At 40.9% G+C, this 13,601-nt stretch overlaps 1 protein-coding gene across 1 annotated transcript in view; it reads left to right on the top strand.

The window, feature by feature from the left end:
• The window catches only part of SLC7A1 (solute carrier family 7 member 1), a 161,629-nt gene that overhangs the window by 100,205 nt on the left and 47,823 nt on the right, over positions 1-13,601 (top strand). The window contains exons 5-7 of the mRNA XM_029602620.1: positions 82-250; positions 6,804-6,931; positions 9,096-9,318. Coding sequence (XP_029458480.1) covers positions 82-250; positions 6,804-6,931; positions 9,096-9,318 — 520 coding nt within the window. The remainder of the gene's footprint in view (positions 1-81; positions 251-6,803; positions 6,932-9,095; positions 9,319-13,601) is intronic.

Raw genomic sequence — 13,601 nt, 5'->3', positions numbered from 1 at the left:
TGTACATGGGCTAGGTATATCAGTTTTGATGTAGCATCTGCTGGTAACAAGTCTTTAATTTACATTGCATTTTTTTTTCAGGGCTTCTAACATTTGGTGTGAAAGAGTCAGCAGTGGTGAACAAAGTATTTACATGCATCAATGTGCTAGTTCTGGGCTTCATCATTGTATCGGGCTTTGTCAAAGGGTCAATCAAGAACTGGCAGCTAACAGATATGATTAATGGAACCAATACTACACATTTTGTCAAGTATGCTCCAACTTTCTCTTCCAATATTTTATTAATAAAAAATAAACCTGAGTTTATTTGCTAGAGTAGCAGCAGTTCCAAATTAGCAGGCACTTGAAGTTTTAAAATTAATTTAAATGCAATGGGTCTTAATTAAGGTTTATAAAGTACTTTGTGTAATGTATTATATTTTTTTCATGTACAGTATTGATTATAACACACACTTGCCTGAATTATTGTTCGGTTATCGCCACAATAAGCATGGAAAAACATTTTCATTGAGTTTAGAAAAACCTCTCATTACCCATACACTTTGGAAGGAGGTTTAGTTTGAAGATAACACATTCTTTCCACTCAGTAATGATGTTTATGATTCCAGATCTCAATACAGTTATAATATATTTTTAAAAAGTCTTTAGGCCGAGAGGCTTACAGTGCAACTTAGAGTACGAGAATGCACATGATAGCAGTGATTTGCGTTTAAACCTTACTCTGAAGATCAAATCAGTTCCACTGTGTTGTCAGGCTTGCTCAGATATCTTTTCAGCTTTGTTGTGTTTTCCTATTAGAAGTGAGAACAATGTGACAATTGTATATGGCTACCTTTATTTGAGTAAATCGATGTGTAGTTCTCTTGTTGCTTTGCAGAATGTGCATCCTTCCAGGTAACATGCTTACTTTTTGGGACCAGTACTATTAAAACATTTATACTGGCAATAGTTTGGAAAACACAAAATCCCAGTGTCAGTATGTTAATTTTATCTCAGTTTTCATCAGTTGTCTAATGTTAATGAAGATGTGAGAGCAATGTTGTGTGATCCCACAATGCATAGTGTGAGAACACATGGTGCAGTACTGAAACAGTTGACACTTTCATCAAGGGAGCATCCTTGATCTGCATAAACTTCCTTGATGGAACTCACTAAAGAACCATCAAAGCAGTGAGTCACAATCTTCCAAAGTGTCTAAGCATTCCACGCCATCAAAGCTATCAGTACATCCAGCACACAATCAGGCTGCTTTACCAACAACAAAGCTCTATACAGATCATCTTAGGTCAGCAGTGGGAGGGGGTCATGATGCCATTGCCCTCCCCAATAACAAGAACCCTCCCTCTGACAAGGATGCTTTCTGAGGATCTTCATTTGGAAATGCTGGATCCAGTATGTTCCATAGTCTCACTCACCTATAATAGACTGCCTATTCAGATGTAGGAACCTATCCTAGTTTCAGAAGAGGATGTTCCACTGCTCACGCCAGGTCAACGGACACATCAGTCACTTGACCAGATTGCAGGTTTGATGAGAAATTTCTTCCCTGACTAAATAGACAGAAGGAACAGTCCAGTCTCTACTGTCCACCAGTACTGCAGCGCTTCCTCAGATTGGAGTCCCAGTCTCGCTTATTGGCCTGAACATACCATCAGAACCTGTAATTCAGGGTTCTTTATCACATACTCTGGCAGTGGTGTCCAGTTAGTCGCAGGTGATTGACCAGAATGTATTTCCTCAAGGGCAACCAACACAACCTCCTGGTTCACTGTCTTCGTCACTGGAGTCCGGGATAAGTGAGCCCGTGTCAGTAGGCTCAGAAGAACACTCTACAAGTCTACCTTCTGACCCACTTATGAATTCTCAACCATACCTCTCCCCCGAGAAGACTTCACCTATTCTAAATTTGTAGAAAAGATGGGAGCAATGCTTGGCATCCGTGTCTGCAAAGACAAAGACCCCCACTCAGAATTGCCTACTTCAAATTCATTATTGCAATATATTATTGGGAATAAAGAAATTTATATAAAAAACCAAAAAAATTGAACTTCTTAAATGTCTTAACTGCCACCTGATTATTTTTTATTTCAATGTTATGCTTCAGAAATAAGCTTGATTTTCATGTTTTAAATAAGCTTTTGTGATTTATAATCTGTGATAAGTCTTGTCTGATGTGATCTTAAAAACTAGTATTGATTATCTTTAAATTTTTTTTATCCTCCAATACAATTCTTAGTTTGTGAAATTTCAACTGCATTTCAACCAAGCAACACAAACTGGTTCTTATTCCTTCTGGTTATTCAAAATATTTTAAACTTTTAAATTTATCTCCTTTTTTTTTTTTTCTTTGCTCCTAATGAAAACTGCTCTTTGATCACAACTTCTTTTGATCCGATCACTGATATCTGACCAAATTGATCGATGAAACCAAAATAAACATGGCCTTCAAGAGAAGCACCAAAAGACGACAACGTGGCATACGTTTCACTGTAAAACAGCTGCTTCAGGGCAGTTCTAGAAAAAAATTAAATTGCTTTTAAAGGCATTGTTACTTAGATTTCATGGAGTAAATTCTACCAGCGATACTAATGTTCACTGTTCGGAGCAGTTCATGACTTAGTGCTTAAGTCCAATCAGGGCTTATAAATTATCCAATCCCATCCTTCAGAAATCCCACAAAAGACCTCTCTTCCAATCTTATGTATCAGTCTCCATCCCTTCTCAAATCTGACCTATCAGTAATGTATTGAAGATCTTTCATTCATTCAAAAAATCTTGAAACTAGCATGACAATCATCCCAGTAGGAGCCTCCATTTAAATTTACAGCCAGTTGTTAAAATTAAGATCTTTACATTCAAGAGGTGTAGAGCTTAAAGTTCCATTGCTGTATCCCAATGATCACTTTTATGATTTAAGATAACTCCATTAACCATTTTGCTTCAGCATGAGGCATTTTTAGCTTGTGGTGGACACTTTCCTTCTCAAAATCAAAACTTTTTTCTTCAGATCATCACAATGTTATATATATTCACACTCACAGAGATGTGGAAAAGAGGAGTCACATTCAGACAACATCCAACAAGGCATTGATGTGAGCAGTGTGGGTAAACAAGCATCGGGGTAAATTGCTTGATGCGGCGGTTACTACACTTAACCGTTAAGCCTTATGCTCACCTTTGATGCAACTCCAACATTACTTTCTGCATCAATGGCAGGGGTGTGGCAGGAAATTTGAATCAATCAGTTACCAACGAGGGCCCCGAACTTGGTGGTTGGTGAAACAGATAAGTGTGGGAGGAAGTACTCCATTCCCTACACAAGATGATTTGTCTTTTACATCAGTTAGGCTTCCTAGTCAATTTCGAGAAATCAAATCTACCCCCCCACTCAGAGAATCAAGTTCATCAGAGTGTGGGTAGACTCATTTCAGGAGAGACCATTTCTACCTTCAGAAAGAACGAACATCATGAAATCGCTCATTCACAAGCTACTATCAGCACTCAATAGCTAAAGCCTGCTAGTGGTCTTACGATATATGGCAGGAGCCATCCATGTAGTCCTGCTGACCTGCTTCCATGTTCGTTACCTTAAACAGGGCCTGCAGTCTGAATGAGATCAGCTAACTCAACCACTATCAACTGTGATACAGAGCACAGGCGATATGAGGCGAGAGTTGCAGTGGTGGTTATGTCCCCCAATTTTCAAAGGAGGAGCTCCTTTTCAAGTGCTGCCTTATCAATTAGCACTGGTGATGAAAACCTCCACTAAAGGATGGGAGGCTCACACAAGATCCTTTCAAATCCAGGGCACTTGTTTTCTCAAGGAAAGCCACTTCGAGATCAACTTGCTATAATTAAGATCAATAAGATATACTCTTCACATACTTTCTTCAAGGAAGATACGTCCTAATTGAAACTGACAATCAAGTCGCTATGTTTTATGTCAACAAAAAGGAAGGCACAAAGTCTTGGTCTCTCTGCCAGGAAGTGCTGAAGATTAGGAATTGAGCAGCCAAAAATTGAGCTGTCCTACAAGCCACCTGTCTGCCAGGGATCTCCAGCATGCTGGAAGGAAGCCTCAGCAGAGTGTTTTGGCTACACAAGTGGTTGCTACATCAATCAGTAGCAGGCAGACTATTCAGTTTAAGGGTCTGCCATCAGTGGATCTGTTTGCCTTGGAGCAAAACAGGAAATTAAATTAATTTTGCTTAGTTCTACCCAACGATCTTAGACTAGCTCAGGATGCTTTACTGCTCAAATAGGGAACAAAACTCATGCATGCTTTTTCACTGATACCATTGATCGCCAGAATGGTGCAGAAGCTTCGCCAGGATTGTGCTCATCTGATCCTTATAGTGCCAGTGTGGCCCAGACAAATATAGCTTGCATATCTGATTCAGTTCTCCAGCAGTCCTCCCATACATCTAGGCATGGACCCTGCATTGTTAATTCAAGATGAAGGGGCCCTTTATCATCCCAACTTACCAATCCTCGGCTTGAGTGTTGAGCATTCAATAATCACAATCTCAATCTGCCTAGAGAGAGAGTAGACAAACTACTCTCAGAAAGCCATTGACTAGAAGAAATTATGTTTTCAAATGGAATAAATATTCCAAGGTGCCATCAGAACTATTTGGACCTGTTCCCTTGAGATTCTAAGCATTTACTATAAAGTATTTGCTCTGCCTTTCTGATTTAGTCTCTCCACATCTTCAGTGCATGTATATCTTAGTGCCTTAGTGGCATACCAAGTTAGGGGGACAGTAAGTTAATTTCTACTCATCCACTAATATTTTAATTCATGAAGGAGCTATGGCATGTCAGACCTCCAGTGTAGAAACAGCTGGTTCCATGAAACTTGAATTTTGTCCTTTCTCAGCTCATGAAGTTTTGTTTGAAACATTTAGTCAGATTCACTTAAGACCTTAATATGGAAAAGCACTGTTCCTAGTAGCGATTTCATCAGCCAGAAGAGTAAGCAATTCCAAGTGCTCATTCACCATCCACCCTACATGTAATTCGTTCACATTAGGGTGACCCTCCACTCTAACCTGAAGTTTCTGCAGAAGGTCGTCTTGGCTTTTCATATTACTCAAAACATTGTTATCTACCTTCATTCCAAGAGCTCATGCCAATGAAAGCAAGAAAATCCTTTATGCCTTGGCTTATTACAAGAAATGAACTCAGCTGCTTCATCAGTCGTCTTAGTTGTTCATGTCATACAACCTTAACAGGCTAAGCATGCCAGTTGCCAAGTGTACATTGTTTAACTGGATAGCATAATGCATTAAACACTGCTATACCTTAACAGGTTTACAGATCTCACACACTGTTAAAGGTAATCGAGTCAGAACTATGGCCTCTTCTATTGCTCATCGATGAGAAGTGCCCCCTGAGAACATCTACAAAGCTGCAGCCTGGCCGTCAGTTCATGCATTTATATCCCATTACTGTCTGGACTGACAGTACATTTGGACAGGCATGGTGGAGTCTGGGTTGCTTATTGCAGTTAATGCTTTGCTATACCCTCAGCATGAGTCTCCTCACATGTAATGGGTTATTCAGCCTGCTTATCAATGGAAAAAGCAAGTTTCCTTACTGTAAATGGTGTTTTTTCTTTAGATAGGATGTATTAGCCATGGACTATACACCTGCCTCCCTAGAGAGGCGACTACATAGCTAGACATAGCTTTGCTATAGACCTAGAAGGGCTCACAAGGCAACACCTTCACAGGAATTCCTGCACATACTCAGTAGCCGAAAGCTCTACTAGCTTGGAGAAATGAGTCTGTTTGGTGCCACCAGATGCTACCCATATATAATAGCTAATTCATTCTGCTCTCTATGGAAAACTGTTTACGGTAAGTAAATTTGCTTTCACATTCTCATATTCTAATTTTACAGGGTTTTGTTTTTTTAAAGTGAAAATGAGACTCTACTGCACATTTCATAGCTCCCTCTTCCTAACAAATCCAGTATATAAAAAAAACAAAACTTTGCTTGTAACAGCCAGAGTTATTCTTGTGGTCTTTGTTAAAGTAGGCAAATGCCCCCATAAAAAATTTCTTTATAATAGACATGATTCCCAAACTGTAGAGCAGTGATGAGGAAACAGAGAAATATTATGGCAGAAAAAAGCATAGGTTCATCTTGTCTGCCCATCCACAAAACTACTCAGCTTTACAATCCCTATCACTCCCTCACAGATCCCCTTTTCTTGTCCAGTTTGGAGGCAGGTGCTATGATATACAAGGTACATAAGTGTGGAATCATTCATTGCAAACGGGAGCTATTCTTCTTGAGTCACAATAGATTCTTTCATGAGTTCCACAGTCTACATACACAGACTTAGTATCCGTATGAACGATAAAACCAAGGAAAATGTAATAGATTTAGGGGATAATTTTTCAAGGAGTTGCACATGTAAATTTAACATTGTAGCAATTTTCAAAAGCCATTTACTCAAGTAAAGTGTACTTAATACAAGTAAATAATATGGGCAATTCAATGGCATATATTAATCGAGTAAAATGCATTTACTCAAGTAAAACCCAGTTTTACACATGGTAAATGCTTTCTAGAATCTGGTTCTTTTAGGGTGTCTAATACAAATATGCTTAGTGTAGAAGTTAAATCTTTAGCTAAGAGTTTACTACTCAGCTCTCTGAGATCCCTTGAACTAATTAGAACAGCAGCACTGGTTCTTTGTCCTGATCCATAATTCTTTCATGTAAAATAAAAGGTGCTCCTCTCATGAAAGGACACACAACACATAGGTTTATTGTTTTTGTTTCTCTTGTTAGTAACACAGAGAGAGAGAACTTGAATTACGGTGCCGGCGGATTCATGCCATTTGGCTATGTGGGAGTACTATCAGGCGCAGCCACATGCTTTTATGCATTTGTAGGATTTGACTGCATTGCCACAACAGGTAAGAGGTGCTTCATTTGGAGAGTACATGCACTGCATACATGCTTGCTTGTGTACATTTAACTAGCTTTTCCATTTTTAATATTTTCTGCAGTGTATATGTGCCTCCTGAAATTCCCAGACCCTTTGAAAACACAGCACAAGTAGTGTAAATGGGAACTCAGCGAGATCTTCAATAAAATATTGAGCGTGAAGTGCAGCATGGCATGCTTAAAATCCAGTGACTATATTTTGGATGCATGCACACAGGCTTGTTAATAGTGGAAGAATTTTTAGTGCATCCATGTATTAGCTTCCTTCCAACAAAAAAAAAAGTCATGTATGAGTGAGTTATGATTTCTGTAATATCATGAAACAGGAAAAGGTGCTAAAAGGCATGGACCTATCCAAATTGGCAAATTGCATCCTTGTACTAAAGGGGAGGGGGGTGATTTTTCTTCAATTTTCTTTTATCACAGTTAGAGATACTTCTGAGAATTAGTCTGAGAACCAAGTCCAACAAGGCAATTTGATTTGAAACTATGGTTAAGGTTTAGTGCAATGTTTCCCAACCCTCTCCTGGAGGCACACTTATTGGGTTTTCAGGATTGCCACAATAAATATGTATGAAATAGATTTGCATACTTTGCAAACCCAGTATAATCAAATCTTTCAAACATATTCATTGTGGCAATCCTGAAAACTTAAGTGGATAGGTGAGCCCCCCAGGAGAGGGTTGGGAAACGTTGGTTTAGTGCTTACATAGAAATGAAGAATAGATATTCAGCAGGCCAGTGAGCAGGAAAGTTACCCAGGTATCCTTATCCAGATGTTCAGCTGCACTTATCTGGATAAGTCTGAATACACTCGGGTGACTTCAGGACAGGCATCTGCGACCAGACTTGAAGCTAACTTTAACCAGACACTGCTGATATTTGTGCTGTCCATCTTAAAATGTAGCCATACCTTGAGAATGCTTCCAGCCACCTCTTCCTATGTGGGTAGATTGTGTGTGGGCAATGGTTTGCCTGGACAAAATTTAGCTGCTCAACAGGGAGATATTTTTAACCCTGGAAATTTTGTCCGGCTAACTCCCAAACAGGCCTATACAGTACAGTGCGCTCCGATGGAGCACACTGTTAGCCGGCATTTGGACGCGCGTTTTCAACGCGCTAGCTTTACCCCTTATTCAGTAAGGGGTAATAGCGCGTCCAACCCCCCCGAACCTAATAGCGCCCACAACATGCAAATGCATGTTGATGGCCCTATTAGGTATTCCTGTGCGATTCAGTAAGTAAAATGTGCAGCCAAGCCGCACATCTTTCAGAAATTAACGCCTACCCAAAGGTAGGCGCTAATTTCTGCGGGCACCGGGAAAGTGCACAGAAAATCAGTAAAAACTGCTTTTCTGTGCACCCTCTGACTTAATATCATGGGGATATTAAGTCTGAAGTCCCAAAAGTTTAAAAAAGTAAAAAAAAAAAATTTTTGAAATAGGCTCATGGGTTGAAAACCGGATGCTCAATTTTTCCGGCGTCCGGTTTCCGAACCTGTGGCGGTCAGTGGGCTCGAGAACTGACGCCGGCAAAATTGAGCGTCAGCTGTCAAACCCGCTGACAGCCGCCGCTCCTGTCCGAAAAGAGGCGCTAGGGACGCGCTAGTGTCCCTAGCGCCTCTTTTTACCACTGGGCCTAATTTAAATAAATTTATTTACTGTATCGCGTGCACAGGAGAGTGGGCGCTCGCCTGCTCTCCCGCAATTTTTACTGTATTTGCCCAAAAGTTAGCCAGACAAATCTTTTGAATGCTAATCTCATAGAATATGATGGCAGATTAGAACCATAAAAGTAATCTAATCTGCCCTATTTGCTTCCTTTTGGAATGCCTTAGACAATCTTGAGCTTTCATTTTGCTTGCAGGTGGTATTTCTGAGCACAGTGTAAGATTGCAATTTATTGAGCAATGTTTGCTAGATTCAAAAAAGTTGGAATGTTTACCTCCTGAATTTTGGTAATTTTTCTGTTGGATGCTGACAAATTCTTGAAAAACTTGGGGGTTGTGTAAAAGCAGAGATTGACCAACAGCTTTATTACAGCCTTGCTAGGTTATATATCAGTGTCTGTGCATGAGCCTGCATATTTATGATGGCCTTCAGCATCTTTGTTTCTGTGTGTTTTTGTTTCTAGGTGAAGAAGTAAAAAATCCTCAAAAAGCCATTCCAATTGGCATTGTAGCATCACTCTTGATCTGCTTCTTTGCTTATTTTGGTGTATCTGCTGCTCTCACCCTCATGATGCCCTACTACTTGTTGAATGAGAATAGCCCTTTGCCTGCTGCTTTTACGTATGTAGGATGGGATGGTGCAAAATATTTAGTGGCTATTGGCTCACTCTGTGCCCTCTCTACCAGGTGAGGTCCTGTAACTGCTCCAGGTCTCAACTTGTCTTCAATAGCAGATGTGTTTTGCTTTGTCACCTGAGATCAACAGAAGACTCCATAGTTTGTGTATTCTGCGCATAACACTGACTGTCCCTTTAAGGTTTAAAGTTATTGGGTTAGATCTATCAAAAGATTTTGCTGCATTTTTTTTCTTTAATGTGTTATCCCAGTGAAAATACCGGAATACTTTTATTGATAAAGCTGGAGCAAATGTTTCCACTAGAGTAAAACCTCAGTGTCTTGCCCCTCTGTTGCCCAGTTTGTATTTTTATTGCTATTTCTTTTTATGGTAAGCGAGAAAAAAATATTCCAATTGATAGTTAAGCAGTTCTATTAATGTATTTAGGATTTTGTAACCAATGCAATGGGAATCTAGAAATCCATTAAAAAAAATTACATATGCATATTTGCATTGTGATTTTCATTCTTTTTCTGGGAAGTTTCTAATCTAATATAATTAACAGATCTTACTAGCAAAAAAAACACACGATATAGTTTCTTTAAAATAAATGTCCAATGTGTTTGGTTACTGGAATACAAAAATTTGGGAAGAGCCTCACTTTGCATTTGTAATTATACGAAAACTGAGAGTTGGAGCTTTTGACTGATGATCCATAGAGCATGAGGGAAAACACTCAGTTTAGACTTACCTTTGATTTTTAACACTAGAACTGCCAATTTTTTTTCTGACTAGAATTGCTGCCGGCACGTTTTTTATGGCACTATGTTTTCAGGCTCTATAATTGAAAGAAAACAAACTATTTTGGTGTAAAAATTGGTGCTGTGTAATAAGTAAAGATAATTCTGCATCTTGTTTATTTCAAAATAAAATCTAAAACTGTAAAGGGGCTAACACCCTAGAACAGCCACGTGCACGAAAATATGTAATGTATGTTTTAGGCTCTATAATCTAAAAAAAACGTAAGAATTACTTATGGTACAAATTAAAATCTTTCACATTTTAACAGCTGTTTTTACAGGTATTTGATGGCATTTTTAACATTTATATATATTTATTTTTAGTTTTTATATACCGATGTTCCTGTATAATATATACATATCACACCGGTTTACAAGTAAATAACTGACTCCTCGATAAGAGGTTTACATTGAAACATAAAACAAAAACCAAAAAATCAAATACAAATACAAATAAAAAGTAAACAAATAACATAAAGGGGAATAGAGGAACTTAGAGAATAAACATGTTTAGTTCATGATCGCAATTTAACTAATCTGCAACCTATATACAGGAGGTGATGGTAGATCAGACTATTCATGTGTGGTATTCTTCCGGCTCTTAGATCTCCCGGAAAGCTTGTGCAAAAACCAAGTCTTAAGCTTCTTTTTGAATGTAATGTGGCACGGTTCACTGCGAAGGTCAGGAGGGAGTGCATTCCAGAGTGTTGGGCCGGCTGTGGATAGTGCGCGTTTCCTCAGGGAGGTTTTTGCCGGCTGATTGAGTAGCATGTTCTTGTAGGCCCTTCTAGTTGGTCTCTTGGAGATGTGTAGCTGAAGTTGAAACGTTAAGTTGAGAGGAGAGATATTATGTAGGGCCTTGGGTATCATCATAATGGTTTTAAATTGAATTCTGAATTTGATAGGTAGCCAATGTAGGTGCTGGAGGATGGGGCTGATATGGTCCCTTTTTTGGTGTTTGTGAGAATTCTGGCCGTAGCGTTCAGGACCATCTGAAGTGGTTTGGTGGTGCTAGCGGGAAGGCCCAGAAGGAGTGAGTTGCAGTAGTCCAGTTTCGGGAGTATAATGGCTTGGAGAAATAGGTGGAAGTCTCTGTAGAGTAGAAGGGGTTTTAATTTTTTTAATACTTGCAATTTAAAAAAGCATTATTTTGTGGTGTTATTTACGAACTTGTTGAGGTTGAGCCTGTTATCTAGGAGTACACCAAGGTCTCTTACTTGTGGCGAAGTGAGGTCTTTGTAGGTGACAAGAGATTGGCTAGCCGTTGAAGGTGGGACATAATTTTCAGGCGCTATAAGGAGGATTTCAGTTTTGTTAGTATTTAGAACCAGGTTGAGGCTGTCAAATAGGTTGTTTATTGCTGTGAGGCAGTTGTTCCAGTATGACATAGTTTTGTGTAGAGATTCCGCTATAGGGATGAGTATTTGTATGTCAACCGTGTATAGGAAGTGTATTAGCTTGAGTTTGGTTAGAAGATGACAAAGAGGCAGCAGATATTAAAAAGAGTGGGTGAAAGGGATGATCCTTGTGGTACCCCCATCTTGGATTCAATGGGGTGAGATTCTTTGTTCATTTTTACCTTGTAAAACCTGTTTTCTAGAAACGATTTGAACCAGTTTAGCGCTGATCCTGTGATGCCAATGTCGACCAGACGCTGTAGGAGGCACGAGTGATTTACGGTGTCAAACACTGAGGAGAGATCCAGAAGTGCGAGGAGGCAAGGTTGACCTTTTTCCAGGTTTAAGAGAATGGTGTCAGTCAGTGAGGCTAATAGTGATTCGGTATTCCGTGTCTTGCGGAAACCGAATTGGTTTGTGGTAAGGATGTTGTTTTCGTCTAAGTATTCTGAAAGTTGTCTGTTTACAATTTTCTCCATAATTTTGGCGATCATCGGAAGACTTGCAATGGGTCTGAAGTTGGTTGGGTCTGCAGTGGAAAGGTTGGGTTTTTTGAGGAGAGGCTTGAGCATTGCCAGCTTGAGTTGGTTAGGGACATGGCCTTGCGCGAGCGAGCAGTTAATGATGTCTGCGACGGGTTTAGCTATGATATTAGGGATGGAGCTCAGCAGATTGGATGGAATGTGATCTAAAGGATGGGACGATGGTTTTATTTTCTTGAGGATGTTCTCAATTTCTAGGGTGGATGTTAGCTCGAAGGTATCGAGAGCCGCTGGGGTTGTATGCACTGATTGAGAGCTGGAGATGATTGAGTCATTGGGCAGAGGCGATGGCCCTTTTAGGGGGGGGTGACGAGTGTGGAGATTTTTTTGTCAAAGAAGACTGCCAGTTCGTTAGCTTTGTTAGAGGCTTGTTCATCTGGTATGATGGGTGTAGTCAGTTTAGTGAGTGCAGATAAATAGGAGAATAGAGCTCTTGAATCAAAGATGAAGTGGTGTATCTTTTTGGAAAAGAATTCTTTCTTGGTTTTGTTGATGTCGTTTCTATATGAGTTTAGGCATGCTTTATAGGAGAGGAGGGTTGTTGTAGATGGGCTTTTTCGCCATTTGTGTTCCTCACCCCTGAGCTCCTGTTTGCGCGACTTCAGCTCAGGCGTGAGCCAAGGTTTTCTGTTATCTTTGTCAGGATTGAGGGATTTTGTCGTTATGGGGCACGCTCGATCTGCTACCTTGTTGGTGATGTTGATCCATGATGTTGTGGCAGAGTTGGCTTCTGATAGGTCCAGATGCACTAGTTCTGTAGTTAGATGTGCGCTTAGCCGATCTCCTGTGCAAGGTTTCCTAACTGATATAGTAATTGAATGTGTTGTTTGTGGGGGGTGCTCCTTGATCTCAAGCGTAGCAGAGATGATTCGGTGGTCCGACCACGGTACCGGTATACAAGTTGGGATGGTGTGGGGTGATATTCCTTCGTTTATGAAGATAAGGTCTAACGTATGACCTGCCTTGTGGGTGGGCTCATTGACTATTTGTCTAAAACCCATAGGGGTAGATTTTCAAACCGCGCGAATTGGCGTACTTTTGCTGGTGCATCAGGCGCCAGCAAAAGTACGCGGGATTTTAGTAGATACGCGCGTAGCCGCTAAAATCCTGGATCGGCGCGCGCAAGGCTATCGATTCCGTATAGCCGGCGCGCGCCGAGCCGCGCAGCCTGCCTCGGAGGGAATTCCCTAACGCCTTCCCCTCCCTTCCTCTACCTAACCCACCCGCCCGGCCCTGTCTAACCCCCCCCTTACCTTTGTTGGGGGATTTACGCCTCCTGGAGGGAGACATAAATCCCTGCGTGCCAGCGGGCCGCTAGCGTGCCAGGACGCGACCTGGGGGCGGGTCCGGAGGGTGCGGCCACGTCCCCGGAACGCTCCCGACACGCCCCGAAAACGCCGCACGGTTTGGGCCCGCCCCCCTCAGAAAACCCCGGGACTTACGCAAGTCCCGGGGCTCTGCGCGCGCCGGTAGGCCTATGTAAAATAGGCTCACCGGCGCGCAGGGCCCTGCTCGCCTAAATCCGCCCGGATTTGGGCGGATTTAGGCGAGCAGGGCTCTTAAAATCCGCCCCATATTGTTGAGGGAGGAGAGTAGTGTTTCGCAGTTGGTAGAG

Source organism: Rhinatrema bivittatum, chromosome 5, assembly GCF_901001135.1.
Source record: "Rhinatrema bivittatum chromosome 5, aRhiBiv1.1, whole genome shotgun sequence".
Classification (NCBI taxonomy): Eukaryota; Metazoa; Chordata; class Amphibia; order Gymnophiona; family Rhinatrematidae; genus Rhinatrema; species Rhinatrema bivittatum.
The sequence above is the reverse complement of the archived record's forward strand: the minus strand, read 5'-3'. Positions and strand labels throughout refer to the sequence as shown.